The sequence below is a fragment of the Phocoena phocoena genome, chromosome X, assembly GCF_963924675.1.
Source record: "Phocoena phocoena chromosome X, mPhoPho1.1, whole genome shotgun sequence".
Lineage (NCBI taxonomy): Eukaryota > Metazoa > Chordata > Mammalia > Artiodactyla > Phocoenidae > Phocoena > Phocoena phocoena.
The window spans coordinates 100,613,292-100,630,642 of record NC_089240.1 but is presented as its reverse complement, the minus strand read 5'-3'; the positions used below and the strand labels follow the sequence as shown (position 1 = coordinate 100,630,642).

At 44.3% G+C, this 17,351-nt stretch overlaps 1 protein-coding gene across 2 annotated transcripts; it reads left to right on the top strand.

Annotated features, from left to right (window-relative positions):
• On the top strand, positions 1-16,941 carry STEEP1 (STING1 ER exit protein 1). 2 transcript variants are annotated; one of them, XM_065901266.1, is made up of 7 exons: positions 1-124; positions 3,030-3,147; positions 11,753-11,794; positions 14,004-14,142; positions 14,674-14,763; positions 15,577-15,669; positions 16,879-16,941. In XM_065901266.1, the coding sequence occupies exons 1-7, from the start codon at positions 1-3 to the stop codon at positions 16,939-16,941; spliced, it is 669 nt and encodes a 222-aa protein (XP_065757338.1). The 2 variants fall into 2 exon arrangements, with proteins under 2 accessions (XP_065757338.1, XP_065757339.1); XM_065901267.1 differs by lacking the exon at positions 11,753-11,794.
• Positions 16,942-17,351: the final 410 nt, after the last annotated feature.

The window sequence follows — 17,351 nt, the reverse complement described above, 5'->3', positions numbered from 1 at the left end:
ATGCCTAAAGTAGTTTCCCGGTCCGTAGTCTGCTCCGATACCCGGGATCGCGAGGAGTATGACGACGGCGAGAAGCCCCTTCACGTCTACTACTGTTTATGCGGCCAGATGGTCCTGGTGCTGGGTGAGTAGTCTGAAAGGAGCTAAACTTCGGGTTCTCGAGGGCGCATTTCCTCTGGCTGTGATCTGGCAGCCGAGTCTATGCGAGGATTTCCCTCTCCATCAAAATCCTCCGTACCCATCCCGCCCCACTCCAGGGCAGCTTTTCGGTTTTCTGTTTAACCTTGTGATTCTGTATCCAGAACTCTCTCAAAACTAAATTCCTCTTCCATAAAAAATATACTCACTCTCCTCCCACTCTGCGTCTAGAAACTTTGTAACCTTTCTGCCGGATACGAGTATATTGTAACAGCTCTGATGTTACGTGAAAATAACCTCCTACCCGCATTGATCCTACATTCTCCTCCAGCTATAACCTCATTTCTTTGCTTCTTTTATAGCAAAACTTCTAAAAAGAATTACCTATATGGGCTGTCTCTGCATCCTCACTTCCCACTCCTTCTTGCCCTCACTTCAAGCAGGCTTTCCTTCTCACCTCACCATCCAAATCATATTTGTCAAAGTTACTAACGAACGTGTTACCAGTTCCAGTGGTCAATTATCAGTGCTCATTTAAATCCCCTCTCAGTGGCATTTGACAGATGATCACTCCATCCTTCTTGAAACCCTTCATTTGCATCCAAGACTCCACACTTTACTGATTTTTCTCCTACCTTGATTTCCCCCCCCCTCTCAGTGTCTGGCTCCTTTTTTTTTTTTTTTTTTTTTTTTTTGCGGTACGCGGGCCTCTCACTGTTGTGGCCTCTCCCTTTGCGGAGCACAGACTCCGGGCGCGCAGGCTCAGCGGCCATGGCTCACGGGCCCAGCCGGTCCGCGGCATGCGGGATCCTCCCGGACCGGGGCACGAACCCATGTCCCCTGCATCGGCAGGCGGACTCTCAACCACTGCACCACCAGGGAAGCCCCTGGCTCCTTTTTCTGTCTTAGACTTTTAGGCATTGCACGGCCCTCCGGCTCAGTCCTCTCATCTGTTCTCAATCTGTACTCACTCCTTAGGCGATGTCAACCATTCCCAAGCTTTAAATACCGTTTATATGCTGATGACTCCCAAATGTTCCTCTTTAACCTGAACCTCTTCTCAAACTCCAGCTGCCTACTCAGCGTCTCCATTTGGATGTCTAATGGACCACTTAAAGAGACCGTGTTCTCACAACATTGTAAATCAACTATACTTAAATAAATTTTTTTTAAAAATTTAAAAAAAGAGAGAGAGGGAGACCATGTTCAAAATTAACTTCATGATCTACTTTCTGCTCTCCACTGTACCTCTCAGACTTCCCTATCACAGTCAGTGGTACCACTCTTCACAGAGTATCTCAGAATCATTCTTGACTTCTCCATCCAGTCCATCAACAAATTCTGCAGGTGCTTCCTTGAAAATCTATCTAGAATCTACTTTTTACCACCTCCATTTCTCCAAGCCACCACCATCCCTCACCTGGATTGCCACAGTAGTCTCTTGCTCACCACTCATTGTCCCCAGAGTCCTGTTCCAAACCAGTGTTTTCCTGTAATGCCAAGAATAAGACCAAAGTCCATAATGAGACCCTGTGTGATCAGACCTCCAGCTACCTCTCAGATTTCATCTCCTAACACTCTTCCCCTTGCTCACTGCACTCCAGCTACAGCGGCCTTTTTGATTTTTCTGTCTTGTCAAAATGTTCCTGCCCGCAGGGCCTTTGGGATTGGTATTTCTTCTGCCTCAAACCCTTTCCCCTCCATGCCCCCTTACTTCATTCAGGTCTCTGCTGAAATGTCACTTCCTTGGAGAACCCTTCTGTGACTACCTTATCTAAAATAGCACCCCGTCACTCTTTGTCCTCTTCCCGTGCCTGATTTTTCTGGGTAGCACTTATCACTATCTGGATCACTGTGCATCCTCTTAATATCTTGTCTAACTTTTTTTATTAGCACTTATCATTATCCAAGATCATGTTATATAATTATTAATTTGAAAATTTCTGCCTCCTCTACTGGCCCGTAAACTTCATCAGGTCAGGGTCTTTGTCTGCTCCGTTCTTTGCTGAATCCTTAGCACAGTGTTCCAACTGTGCCTGGTACATAGAAGGCCCTCCCGTATTTACTGAGTAAATGAATTCCCTTTTGATCACTTAGAGATGGGTCTGAATTCTTGTTCTTCTTCCTATTAAATGCGTGGCCGATCTCTTAGCCTTCCTAATCCTCAATTCCCTTACCTTTAAGCTAGGAATAGTAAATGTCTACTCTGGCAGGTCGTTGAGAAGAGTCACGAGCTGATGTGCAAACTGCCTCATGCTAACTCCCCTCTCCACCTCCTCCATGAATCTGCAATCACTCTGATCACTTGACTTCTCTGTCATCCTTTAGGTACTTAATTTGCATTGTATCAATTTTCCGTCTGCTTTATACCTGTACCTAATTTATTTCCTGTATGTTTTCATTGTTTTTGGATCAGAACTCCCCTAACTGGGATGGGTCATTCACATACCATATATATAATAGCATACCACCTACCCACTCTCTCCTTTCCGAAGCACTTATCCAACTTTTCCAATCAATGCCTTCCTCATAGGCATTCCAGGACGCTTGATCGTCTCTTCTCATTCTAACGCATTATAGCACAAGCCAAGTGTACCAGGATCAGAAATACTCATAGAAAACTTGAATTGCAGTGCTGGGAAGGACTTTTGAGATAATATAATCAAGTAAGGAGAAAGAGCCCTAGAGAGGAAGTGATTAGCCAGAGCTGGGGCTAAAATCCAGGTCTCCTGACACCAAGTCATTTTTAGTTGGAACATTCAATAATAGGCTTCAATAAGCGTGATAATTATAGTAAAAATGAAAGTGCTAAGGGCCCCACTGAAAGCCTCTGATTGCCTCAGGGTATTTTTCAGTGGCGCTCGTGACCAAATCTTTCTCCATTCCGTCAGACTGTCAGTTGGAGAAATTGCCCATGAGGCCCCGGGATCGGTCCCGTGTGATTGATGCTGCCAAACACGCCCACAAGTTTTGTAACACAGAAGACGAGGAGACTATGTATCTTCGGAGGTAAGAGATTGATGTTCTCTGTCTAGGATTTCCTGGTTGTCTTGGGGTCTAGTTCTGAGGAGTATAAATACCCCATCTAGTGTGGACCAGGTCATCCATTTGGGGCCCAATACATTTGTGGTGGGTCTCTAACTTCTGTTAATGCAGCCGTATCTTTATTGTGCTTTGTTGAAGTGGTGCTGAGATGTGATTCTGTTGCCATTTGATAGCTGTAATTTGGGGGTTTTGCAAGTAGAATGAGTTCATTCAACCTGTAATCTCCAGCACACCAGGTGCCGGGCACTGAGCTAGGGACTGGATCAGCAAAGATAAATAAGGCACTGTCCTTATATACCATTAAAGAGCTCATGGCTCAGTGAGGGAACAGATTATCTATTGTGATATGATAAAATTCTGGTGTGGTGAACAGAAGCCTATGGGAAAACAGACAGCAGCAGATCATCTTGCCTGAATGGTGGTCAAGAAGGATACCAGAAGATGGTGGCATTTGTGTTTGGCCTTGAACTAGGATTTCACCAAGTAGATGGAGGAGCATTCCAGGTGGAGGGACTCTGGAAGCATTAAAAGCATCAAATATCGTGTGCCTGGGAAATTTAAGTAGTCCCTTGTGGCTAGAGCCTAAGTTACTCTACAGGAAGGGGTTCATGCATCCTGGGGTGAGGACAGAGTAGAATGCTAAAGTAGACAAGTTTGGACTTTATCTTTAGGCAATAGCCATCTTCTTTTTTTAGGTAGAGGAGTGACATGGTTAGATCTGTTTTAGATTTGGGAGTCCTTGGTGTATATGGGGAGTTGAAACCTGGGAAGGGATACAGTTACATGGGAAGTGTGTGGAGCAAGAAGAGAGGATTGAAGACATAATCCTGGGAAACATTGATGTTTGAAAAGCAGACAAAATAATTGGAACATAACCAGGAGAACCTGGTGATGTGGAAAACAGGAGAGGAGAGAATTTCAAGAAGTGAGGGAAGGGGGTGGTCATCAACAGGTGCCAAATGCCACAGAGAGGTCATCCTGCTCTAAGTCCATTCATTCATTCAGCAAATGTTTCATTTATTGAGCTCCTACTGTGTGCCAGGTACTGTCCTAAAAGTCGGGGATATACTAGTATATTAGTTTGTTAGGGCTGCTATAACAAAGTGCCATAAACTAGGTGGCTTAAAACAACAGAAATGAATTGTCTCACAGTTCTAGAGGCTGGAATCTGAGATTACTGTGTCGGTAGGGCCATGCTGTCTCTGAAGGTTCTAGGAGAGGAGCCTTCCTTGCCCCTTCCTAGCTTCTGGTGTTTGCCGGCAGTCCTTGACATTTCTTGACTTGTAGATGCATCACTCTGGCCTCTGTCTGCATCATTGTATGGCTTTTCCCCTGTGTTTCTGTCTCTGTTTCTTCTCTTCTTATAAGGACGCCAGTTATATTAAATTAAGGGAACATTCTGCTCATCTCTGTGACCTCATCTTAACTAATTATATCTGCAATGACCCTTTTTTCAAATAAGGTCACACTCTGAGGTTCCTGGAAGGACATAACTTTTTAAGGGACACTATCCAAACCAGTACAACCAGTAAACAAGCAAAGAACCTTGCCTGTACAGGGCTTATATTCTAGTGTTGAACCGGAAAAAGCTACGGGCTGACATCTAGCTATGTTTATTTAAGAAACCAAACTGTTATCAGCCCACACTAATGAAAACAGTTAGAAACTATTGCTAGGCGACATTCAGTACCAAATCAGGCACCACTGTGACAACTGGGCTTCTAGAATTATGTAGTTGAAGAGAAAATTGCTTATATACAGGATACAAGTGGGGACACAGATTATAAAACATGAAATTCACAAAGGAAGGCCCTCCAGGTAACATTGGGGAAGTCCTCCATTGTGGTATATAGGAAGGTTTATAAATAACATGCCCTATCTAAAGCTAATCCATTCTCTTGTGCTTTTTCTCCCTCTATTAACCTTTATTTAGGTTTCTGATTTTGAAAATTCTCAACTGACTGTCTTTAGGATTGCTAAAATATTTATTACATATGTCATAATTATATATAACAGTTCTAGATAATATGTATTCAATGTATATATATTAGTTAATACAGAAAGTAATCTAACAACACAACTAGGCCACAGGCTCCTATGGCACTATAAGGCAGATGCCGTCACCTGTAGGCCAGAAAACTGGGAGGCCCTAGGCTGAAGTGGCAACCCTGGAATCCAGTTAGCCTGGTCCTGGAAGTGAGCCAGCTTTGGGCCCAGCCTTAGTGCCGGGTGTTGCACAGGCCAGTGACCTCTGGCCAAGTGACTCTGTTGGGCCACAGAGTTCTCAGAGTTTACCCACAAGGCATGGTAGACTTCCCCCTTGGTTGACATGGTTCCTGCTCTAATCATGAACAGTCTTTCCAAGGGCCCACTTTAGCATGCTCCTTTCTTATCAGGGGTGAAATTTCAGTCTGATCTTACCCCTCCTATTCTTTAGCCAGATGAGTGTGGGAGCCCCAGTTACTGAAAATATGGCAGTCTGCCTAATGCATGCCCTGGAGCCTGTCACTTTCCACCTCCAAGTCTTCCATTCTAAAGTACCTCTCCTTTGACTCTGTTGTTCCCTGGTACCTTCCCTCCCTCATCCATTGCTTCCCCAGTTGCCCATCCAGTGGGTGCTTTTCTCTCCGGATCTTTGTTGACCATGCCTCCCTTGATGCTGTCTCCTTCCTTGACTTCTGTGAAGCTACTCTTGTGATTCTCCTTCTACTTCTTTGGCTTTCTCAGTCTTCTGGATTCTTCTTCCTGCCCCTTAAATGTTGGCATTCCCCAGGGTTCTGACCTTGATTTTATTCCCTCTCTCTCTATACTCTCCTTGGCCATTCTCACCACCTCTTGTGGCCTCAGTTACGCTTATATGCTGATGACTCACAAAATCTAGATCTGCCTCCGTTTCTCTCCTGTGCCCAGAACTGTATATCTAACTACCTATTCTACCTCTTCACCTGATGTTCTACCTCAGATACAGCATGACCAAAGCCAAACTCATTTCTCTAACGTGGAAAATCCCACAGATTGGTTCACTCAGCACCACTCCAACACTCTTCTATTTTACCTGCCTATATACCAGTGTCTGTAAAGATAGGGCACATATTCCAGCTTCTCCCCACTCCAAAAACCCCCTAAGATTCTGAACGTGACTTAGCTTTTGCCAAGTAAAATGGACAGAAGTAGAAGTTGTTGGGTGGGGCTTCCAAGGAAAGTCCTTTTTACTCTTCTCATTCCTTCCTGCTTTTTGGAAGATGGGTGTGGTAATTGGAGCACCAGAAGCCATCCTGGGACTAGAAAGGGAAGGCCACAAGGATTGCAGAGTTTTTTGCCATGCCATCCTTGGGTCTCAACCATTACCAGGAACCGCCTTCCTCTACACTTATTTTACATGAGAAGAAACTCTTGTGTTGAAGCCACTGCAGTCAGGTCTCTGAAAGTGTCAGCTAAACACAATTCCTTCTTTTTCCTCCTCCTACGATGACATCACCATTCACGCAGTGGCCCGGGGCAGAAATCTGGGAGCCAGTCCTGTCTTTGTCTCATCCATCCCTGCCCCCCCCCCAATCCCCTGCACACATCCAGTCACTCACCATGTACTGTCGATTCTACCTTCTAGTCTGTCTTGTGGCTGCCTCCTCCTGTTCAGCCCAGCCACACTGCCATCATTCTGGTACCCAACATCACTTGCTTGGGCTATCGAAGTGTCCTCTTACCTCCCCCCGCCCCCCCACTCTCCTCCAGACTATCGTCTACTGCCTGAATGATCTCACATGCACGTGATGTCAGTTTCCTGCTTCAGATCTTTCAGTGACTCTTCATCACCTACAGCAGTGCCTTTCAAACGTTTTTAAGCAATGAATCCTTTCTTCAAATGAAATTTTTACCAGAAGTATAAATAAGCAAGAAGCTTCTCTGATTGGGGAAGAGTTGAGCCCAACCCATTAAGGACTTCTCCCCTTTCTCCTATCCGATTTCATTTAGGGATCATTGTGGAGCACAATTTAAAAAATCCTGGCTAGCAGGATAAAATCCAAGTCTGAAGGCTCTCTATGATCTGGCCCTAGCCTACCTGTTCATCCTCATCTCCTGGTATTCCTATGGTTTTTTGTTGTTGTTGTTTGTTTTTTTGAACAGCAAACATTGATCATCTCATATAGTTTCTGTGGGTCAGGAACTTAAGAACAGCTTAGCTGGATGGTCTCTCATGAGGCTGTGCTTAAGAGGTCAACCATGGGTGCAGTTATCTGAAGTCTTTAATTAGGGCTGGATGTTCCACTTCCAAGGTGGTTCACTCACATGGTTGGCAGCTGAGTGCTAACTGTTGGGAAGAAGCATTAGTTCTTTAGAACAAGGATCTTCCATAGGGCTGCTTGAGTATCCTCGTAACATGGCAGCTGGCTTCCCACAGTGTGAGTAATCCAAGAGAGAGGGAGTTGGAAGCTATAATGTCTTTTATGACCAAGACTCAGAAGTTACACACCATCGCTTCTTCAGTGTCTTATTGGTGTCACAAGTCAGCTGTGTTCATTGCGGGAGGGCATTATACAAGGATTATTGACATTATTATGTCAATACCAGGGGGGCAAGAATCATTGGGGCCATCTTAGATGCTGCTACCACAACCAGGGAGAATGTTTTATTTTGTCTTTGGCCTTTCCTATCTCACATATTCCTGGAGATTAAGGACAAGAAAGAAAATCAAGGTCCATTAAGTCCAAATATCTAGCTCATATTAATCACTTCTTTATAATTGTACCACTTAAAACCCTTGTCTTATTTGTATTAGAGTCTCCATATCTCAAGAAGATGAACATTTTTTCTTTTTTGGCTGTGCCGTGCAGCTTGCGGGATCTTAGTTCCCCGACCAGGGATTGAACCCCTGCCCTCTGCAGTGGAAGCATGGAGTCCCAACCACTGGACTGCCAGGGAAGTCCCTGTAGCTTTTTGTGTCTGGCATCTTCCATTTAGTATATTTTCAAGATTCATCCATGTGTAGAATGGATTCTTTTTTTTTTTTTTGCTACGTTGGGTCTTCGTTGCTGCCCATGGGCTGTCTCTAGTTGCAGCCAGTGGGGGCTACTCTTCATTGCGGTGTACGTGCTTCTCATTGCGGTGGCTTCTCTTGTTGCGGAGCACAGGCTCTAGGCTTGCAGGCTCAGTAGTTGTGGCACATGGGCTTAGTTGCTTCAGGGCATGTGGATCTTCCTGGACCAGGGCTCGAACCCATGTTCCCTGCATTGGCAGGCAAATTCTTAACCATTGCGCCACCAGGGAAGTCCTGTGTTGTTTTTTTTTTTAACTAACTTTTTAAAGTATTATGGCTAATGCTGCTGTAAACATTTGTGTACAAGTTTCTGTGTGAACATGCTTTTGCTTCTCATGGGTGGATATGTATGAGTTGCTGGATCATATGGTAACTCTGTGTTTAACCTTTTGAGGACCTTGTAGAGTGGTTTCAAAAGGAGTTGCACCATTTTACATTCTTGCCAGTAGTATATGAGGGTTCCTGTTTCTCCACATCCTTGCCAATAATTGTTATTGTCTGCCTTTTTTTTTTTTTTTTGCGTTATGCGGGTCTCTCACTGCCGCGGCCTCCCCTGTTGCGGAGCACAGGCTCCAGACGCGCAGGCTCAGTGGCCATGGCTCACAGGCCCAGCCGCTCCGCGGCATGTGAGATCTTCCCGGAGCGGGGCATGAACCCGTGTCCGCTGCATCGGCAGGCGGACTCTCAGCCACTGCGCCACCAGGGAAGCCCTATTGTCTGCCTTTTTGATATAGCTATCCTAGTGTGTATGAGATGGTATCGTTGTGGTTTTGATTTGCATTTCCCTGATGGCTAATGATGTTGAGCTTTTCATGTCCTTATTGGTCATTTATGTATCTTCTTTGGAGAAATGTCTAGTCAAATTCTGTGTCCATTTTTGGGCTTCCCTGGTGGCGTAGTGGTTAAGAACCTGCCTGCCAACGCAGGGGACATGGGTTCGAGCCCTGGTACGGGAAGATCCCACATGCTGCAGAACAACTAAGCCCATGCGCCACAACTACTGAGCCTGCGCTCTAGAGCCCGCGAGCCACAACTACTGAGCCCGCGTGCCACAACTACTGAACCCCGCGCCTAGAGCCCATGCTCCGCAACAAGGGAAGCCATTGCAATGAGAAGCCCGCGCACCGCAATGAAGGGTAGGCCCTGCTTGCTGCGACTAGAGAAAGCCCGTGCACAGCTACAAAGACCCAACACAGCCAAAAGTAAATAAATAAAATAAATAAATTTAAAAAAATTCTTTGTCCATTTTTTAAATGGAGTATTTGTGTTTTTTATTGTTGTAAGAATTTTTTATTATGGATACTAGTCCCTTATCAGATATATGATTTACAAATATTTTTTCCCATTCTGTGGGTTGCCTTTTCACTTTCTTGATGGTATTCCTGGAAGCACAAAAGTTTTTCATTTTAATTGTCCCATTTATCTATTTTTTCTTTGATTGCTTGTGCTGTAGGTATCATATTTTTAAAACCATTGCCTGATCTAAGGTCTTGAAGATTTATACTTATATATTCTAACAGTTTTATAGGTTTGATTGTTACCTTTTTTTTTTGTTTGTTTTTTTTGTTTGTTTGCTATGTGGGATCTTAGTTCCCCGACCAGGGATCGAACCCACACCCCCTGCACTGGAAGCGCAGGGTCTTAACCATTGGACCACCAGGGAAGTCCCAGTTCTTACCTTTAAGTCATTCATCCATTTTGAGTTAATTTTTAAATTTTTTGTTTATTTATTTTTTGGCCATGCCACACAGCTTGTGGGATCTTAGTTCCCTGACCAGGGACCAAACCTGGGCCCCCTGCAGTGGAAAAGTGCAGAGCCGTAACCACTGGACCACCAGGGAACTCCCCATTTTGAGTTAATTTTTGTACATAGTGTGAGATAGGGATCTAAATTAATCCTTTTGTGTGTGGATATCCAGTTATCCCGGTACTGTTTATTGAAAGACTATTCTTTCCCCCATTGAATGGTCTTGGCACCACTGAAAATAAATTAACCATATATGTATGGGTTTATTGTGGACTCTCAGTTCTGTTCCATTGATCTATATGTCTTTCCTTATGCCAGTACCACCCTGTCTTGATTACTGTGGCTTTGTATTAAGTTTTGAAATTATGTACAAGTCCACCAACTTTGTTCTTCTTCAAGACTGTTTTGTCTACTCTGGATTCCTTACGATTCCATGTGAATTTGAGGATCAGCTTGTCAATTTCTGCAAAAAAGCCAGCTGGGATTTTGATAGGGATTGTGTTGAAGTTGTAGATTCATTTGGCAAGTATTGCCATCTTAACAATATTAAGGCTTCAATCCATGAACATGAAGTGTCATTCCATTTACTTAGGTCTTTAATTTCTTTCAGTGATGTTCTGTAGTTTTCAGTGCACAAGTTATGCACTTCCTTTGTTAAATTTATTCCTAAGTATTTTATTCTTTTTGATGCTATTGTAACTGGACTTGTTTTCTTATCTTCGTTTTTGGATTGTTCATTTCTAGTGTATAGGACGACCATTAATTTGTGAATATTGATCTTATATCCTGCAGCTTTACTAAACTTGTTTATTAGTCCTAATAGTGTGTATATGTGTGTGTGTGTGTGTGTGTGTGTGTGTGTGTGTATGCTTTAGGGTTTCTACATACAAGATTATATCATCTGCAAATAGAGATGGTTTTACTTTTTCCCTTCCAATCTGAATGCTTTTTATTTCTTTTTCTTGCCTAATTGCCCTGGCTAGAACTTCCAGTACAGTGTTGAATAGAAGTGTTGAGAGTGGATATCCCTGTCTTCTTCCTGATCTTAGAGGGAAAGGTTTCAGTTTTTCACCATTAAATATGATGTTAGTTTATGTGGCTTAGTAGATGTGAATTTTTCATAGATGCCCCTTATAAGGTAGAGGAGGTTCCCTTCTATTTCTAGTATATTGAAGGGGCTTTGAATTTTGTCAGATGCTTTTTGTGCATCTGTTAAGCTGATCATGTGTGTTTTCTCTTTTATTCTATTATTATAGTGTATTGCATTGATTGATTTTTTTTTTTGTATGTTGCACCAATCTTGCATTCCTGGGATAAATTCCACTTGGCGATGTGGTATAAACCTTCTTTATACGTTGCTTGATTCAGTTTTGCCTGTATTTTTTAAAATTTTTATTTATTTATTTTATTTTTGGCTGTGTTGGGTCTTCGTTTCTGTGCGAGGGCTTTCACTAGTTGTGGCAAGCGGGGGCCACTCTTCATCGCGGCGCGCGGGCCTCTCACTATCACGGCCTCTCTTGTTGCGGAGCACAGGCTTCAGACACGCAGGCTCAGTAGTTGTGGCTCACGGGCCTAGTTGCTCCATGGCATGTGGGATCTTCCCAGACCAGGGCTCGAACCCGTGTCCCCTACATTAGCAGGCAGATTCTCAACCACTGCGCCACCAGGGAAGCCCAAGGATAACTTTTGAAAAGCCCTTTTAGCATTTGAAGTAGTGAGCTAGTGAGGTTGGTAGGTTATGAGATTTGTTTGTATCTTTTTTTTTTTAACTTCCATTTTCTGTGCAGGCCTGAAGGCATTGAACGACAGTACAGGAAGAAATGTGCAAAGTAAGTATTAACAGTGTGGGTTTCTCCGAGAATAAGCAAGTAGAGGCAATGATGTGTTAGGATAAGAATCATTTGGAGACAATTCTCTGTTATATCTTTATCCCTATAATCTTACCTGCCTTCAAACTTCAATTATGCAAATACCAATATGCTTCTTAAAGAGATGCAACTGACCAAGTTACATCTCTGACCAGCTGGCCACAAAAATGGGTTTTTAAGCATAGTATTATTTTTTTCACTGAGGTGTAACTTATATATAATAAAATTTGCCCTTCCTAAGTGTACAGTTTGATGAGTGTTGACAGAAGCACAGAGCCATGTAACGTCACCACTCCTGTGACATAGACGTTTCCAGTGCTCCTTTGCAATCAGTCTCCTTCCTCACCCCTCCCCTTGCCGGCACTGATCTGCCTTCTGTTACCGTGGTTTTACCTTTTCTAAAATGTGATGTAAATTCTACAGTATGTGTTCTACTACATACAATATGTATCTCTTACATCTGGTTTCTTTCATGTTGCATGATGCTTTGGGGATTCATCTGAGTTGTTATGTGTATCAGTAATTTGTTCCTCTTTATCGCTGAGTAGTAGTCATTGCACCACAGTTTGTTTAACCATTGACCTGTTGAAGGGCATTTGAGTTGTTAATGGCTTTGGCTATTATAAATAAAGCTGCTATGAACATTCTAGTATAAATCTTGTGGGAACATGTGTTTTCTCTTGGAGTGGAATTGTTGGGTCATATGGTAAATGTAACAGTGTAATTTTTTTTGATATTTTTTATTTGTTTTGGTTGCACCGGGTCTTAGTTGTGGCAGGCAGCCTCCTTAGTTGTGGCACGCGGGCTCCTTAGTTGTGCCATGCAAACTCTTAGTTGCAGCCTGCATGTGGGATCTAGTTCCCTGATCAGGGATTGAACCCGGGCTTCCTGCATTAGGAGCGCAGAGTCTTAACCACTGCGCCACCAGGGAAATCCCCACATAGTGTAATTTAATCCAAACTTATTTATAAAGTCTGTTATAGGACTACAGACCCAAGAACTTTAGAGACTATTATTTAAAGATATATATGATTTCCAGCTTTAGGTTGTTAACAGTGAGAATATTAAACTATAATAAGTTTAATCTTGTTGATGAATTACAGTTCAATCTTGGCTCTCAGAAGACTCAGACTAGAATTAAAGCAGGGAAGTGGCTAAGAAGGCATTTTAGTTTACAGCCACATTAGATTTGTTAGACTACTTTAATCATATCTTATGGGTATGGGTCTACTTCACTTAGCTGAAGAAGTATAATAGAAGTGAGCAACCAGGACTTCCCTGGTGGCACAGTGGTTAAGAATCCGCCTGCCAATGCAGGGGACACGGGTTCGAGCCCTGTCTGGGAAGATCCCACATGCCATGGAGCAACTAAGCCCGTGTGCCACAACTACTGAGCCTGCACTCTAGAGCCCGCGAGCCACAACTACTGAGTCTGTGTGCCACAACTACTGAAGCCTGTGCACCTAGAGCCCGTGCTCTGCAACAAGAGAAGCCACCGCAATAAGAAGCCCGCACACTGCGACGAAGAGTAATCCCCGCTTGCTGCAACTAGAGAAAGACTGTGTGCAGCAACGAAGACTCAAAGCTGCCAAAAATAAATAAATAAATAAAATTTAAAAAAAAAGAAATGACCAACCAAAGAAAGCATGACGATTGCTACAGAGCTTAGTTGGCAGACCACTGCAGTGGAGCCTTTATGCTCCTTCTTTTTTTAAGATAATTAATTAATTAATTTTTATTTTTGGCTGAGAGGGGTCTTTGTTGCTGCGCGCGGGCTTTCTCTAGTTGCGGCGAGCGGGGGCTACTCTTCATTGCAGTGCGCAGGCTCTAGGTGTGTGGGCTTCAGTAGTTGAGGCTCGCAGGCCCTAGAGCACAGGCTCAGTAGTTGTGGTGCACGGGCTTAGTTGCTCTGCGGCATGTGGGATCTTCCTGGACCAGCGTTCAAACCCGTGTCCCCTGCATTGGCAGGCGGATTCTTAACCACTGTGCCACCAGAGAAGCCCAACTGTCAGTGATTCTTATCAAGTAGTTTTGGGAAACACTGGGAAGAGCTAATCATCAGTTTATGCCACAAACACAAATATTCCCAGAGTCTAAGCACACTTTGTGAAGCACCGTTTTGGGGATTTGCATTCTGAGGCCTCCCTGAGATTCACTGTTCTGTTTGCAGGTGCGGGCTGCCACTCTTCTACCAGTCCCAACCGAAGAATGCTCCTGTGACCTTCATTGTGGATGGAGCAGTAGTCAAGTTTGGCCAGGGTTTTGGGAAGACGAACATATATACTCAGAAACAAGAGCCTCCTAAGAAAGTAATTATCACTGAAGGAGACAGATGGGTTAATACAGCTACAGATTTAGCCCTACAGTTTTAAAGAAGGTTATGGTGCATGAGAAACTGCCCTTCACGAGCACTCTCTTTATTAAGAGAATGCCATTTTTGTGTATAAGCAGATGCTACAAAATTATAACACCTATTATGTGTTCTCTTTTCTTTCCTACATCTGCTCTACGAGTAAAGTTAGAAATTGTATGATTTTTATTCACATTTACTTCCTTTGAAATTTCTTCTTTTTCCAGTGTGAGCAATTAAACGTTGAATGAATAAGGCTAGTCTTTAAATATACTTTTAAAAACCCTTGATGGCAAATACTAGAAAAATATAATGCAAATTAAAATATGGGCACTTTTAAATAGGCCAGCCTGTCCCAAGGAGGTCCCCTGCCCCCAGGAACCAGGCCTGTACACTTGCACACACGCACTCACACATACACACTCACACACACACGACTCACAGAGCCTCTTGAGGTAAACTAGACTGATTCCTCTTCCTGCAATTCCAGGTGATGATGACGAAACGGACTAAAGACATGGGCAAGTTCAGCTCTGTCACTGTGTCTACTATTGATGAAGAGGAAGAGGAGATTGAGGCTGTAAGTGCTTCTGCTCTCAGGGGAATTGGAATGCGGGGCGGGGGGAGGGGGCTCTCCAACCAGAGCATTAAGTAACAGAATAACTAGGAACTTCGCTCATAGATCTTGCTCTGCTACTAAGAAACGCTGCGATACCGGGCTGGTTCCTGTTTCCCTGGATCTCAGGGACATCTCTGTAAGATAAGGAGCAGGGCGTTGGACTAGATCAGTCTTTTTTTGTTTGTTTTTTGCGGTACGCGGGCCTCTCACCGCTGTGGCCTCTCCCGCTGCGGAGCACAGGCTCCGGACGCGCAGGCTCAGCGGCCATGGCTCACGGGCCCAGCCGCTCCGCGGCATGTGGGATCTTCCCAGACCGGGGCACGAACCCGTGTCCCCTGCATCGGCAGGCGGACTCTCAACCACTGCGCCACCAGGGAGGCCCAGTCATTTTTTTCATACTGTTTTTTGAGATGCCTTAGGGGGCAAATCCCTCCTCATCCCTCTTCAGTTGAAAAACTACTGGACTCAGCACTTTCAAGTCCCTTCCAGTCCAGCTCTGATGGTGCGGGAGTCTGTCCTTAGCAAGAGCAGCAATTACCTTTATGGTGTTTCAGTATAATGATGTTTACAGAGAGATGTTATCTGTTACTTAAATGTGGTTTCAGTTGAATCTCACTGTCCCGGATTGTGGAAAAGCTGAAGAGTTGAAAGGGAGCAGAGTCTTGCCATTTCAGTAATAATTTCATAATTTGAGGAGTATAAACTTCTCCCGAGGTCTCTGTTGCTCCTCTTTGGTGAGACTGCTGGTCTAAGGGTGCTTCTTTCTTCCCTCAGAGAGAAGTTGCTGACTCGTATGCGCAGAATGCCAAGGTGATTGAGAAGCAGCTGGAGCGCAAAGGCATGAGTAAGAGGCGGCTGCAGGAGCTGGTGAGTGGCGGGGGCGGGGGCTGGCAGGCGCTGGGCTGGACTGTTTGGGTTCCTCGGTCTGAAAGACCCTCCGGCAGGCAGGGGAATCCTTTCAGAAGTCTGTCGGGGGTTATGGTGTGGCTGGCTGCCAGGTGTCTAACCGTGGGCCGTGGCTGTCAGTACATACCCTACTCTGGGATAGTGACCACAGGATCCAGGCCCCAAATGATAGTTCTTGTTAGCCAACCCTAACGAGAATGATAAGTTAATCTGCTACTTGTGGTCCAAGGTCAGGAGTTCAAGATCGGGGCTCATGGGTGCTCTCCCAGGGTACGAGGTATACAGTGGGGCTACATTGGGGCGCCAGGATGGGGCTGGTCGCTACTTCTTAAAGCACTGCTTCCACCACCACTGTCTGCACTATTCCTAGGCTCTTTGTTGAGCACACACGTCTATACGTGATGGTGCCTATGTTTCTGTTTTCCTGATAATAAGTTACTTATGATATTTCTTTGAAATCAGACATCCCAGCATTGGTGCCTCATCAAAAAGTATACCAGTCTATTCTACTGACTGTAGAGGAGTTTTTGGTGACAGAGGTAGTGGGTCTTGAGAGCTGCTTTACCTTGCCATAGTGATCTAGAGCACTGCTTATCAAATTTTCTGAGGTGAAGGACCAGTGCTTGCTTCTTGTTTTAAAATTTGTCAAGAGTAGATTTGTAATTTATAAAATGCAATAAAAATGAATTTGCCTGAATTCTTCTTATGAGATGATTTTACTTTCTTATTGCTCTGTCAAATTGCTATAAAAGCTTCTAAATGCTTACTCTCAATTTTTGTGTGTATCTTCATGGACTGCACAACTTTAGGTAGCACTGTTCTAGAACAGTGTTCTTCCTCCTGTTCTGCCACAAACAGGATACTGATATGTCATGATATTGAGTCCTCCAGTCCTTCAGGGGTTCTGGAGCTGTGGGATCCCTACACTGAGAGACCACAGCCCTGTGTGTTTACCCCATTTTACCATACAGATATTATTATCTTCAATGTGTGTCATAACATCAGAAAGGTTGGAAAGCGGTTTCTAGAGTTTCATCACAATTTTAGAAACACGGTTCTAGTTTGTATACTAAATGAGCATGAGGGGATAGTGTTGGGGCAGTTAGAATAAGGCAGGAAAATCAGAATTTCATGTCATGTATCAGGACATATACTCTTCTTCCTTTCCAGGCTGAACTGGAAGCCAAGAAAGCGAAAATGAAGGGAACCTTGATTGACAACCAGTTCAAATAATCAGGACCTTTCTATGAACCCAGACTGGAGGCAAGCATTTAGATGAGGAAGAAAAAGAGTGTTTTCTTGACTACATGGAGTGGTTCCTACCTTTATGCCCCAGCAGAAGGCTTTACATGTCTTTCCAGTGATTCTCCTACATTCAGTAAGGTCTTTTTTTTTTTTTTCCCCCGGTACGCGGGCCTCTCACTGTTGTGGCCTCTCCCATTGTGGAGCACAGGCTCCGGATGCGCAGGCTCAGCGGCCATGGCTCACGGGCCCAGCCGCTCCATGGCATGTGGGATCCTCCCGGACCGGGGCACGAACCCGTGTCCCCTGCATCGGCAGGCAGACTTCCAACCACTGCGCCACCAGGGAAGCCAAGCCCTCAGTGAGGTCTTTGAGTTCATCTGACCTGCTTTCTAGAGATG

Bases quoted from the DNA above. Each gene is read 5' to 3' on its own strand.
- STEEP1 (XM_065901266.1), top strand. From the start codon at position 1: ATGCCTAAAGTAGTTTCCCGGTCCGTAGTCTGCTCCGATACCCGGGAT. The intron at 125-3,029 runs GTGAGTAGTCTG...CCATTCCGTCAG, and splicing joins CCAGATGGTCCTGGTGCTGG to ACTGTCAGTTGGAGAAATTG. The intron at 14,143-14,673 runs GTAATTATCACT...CTGCAATTCCAG, and splicing joins AACAAGAGCCTCCTAAGAAA to GTGATGATGACGAAACGGAC.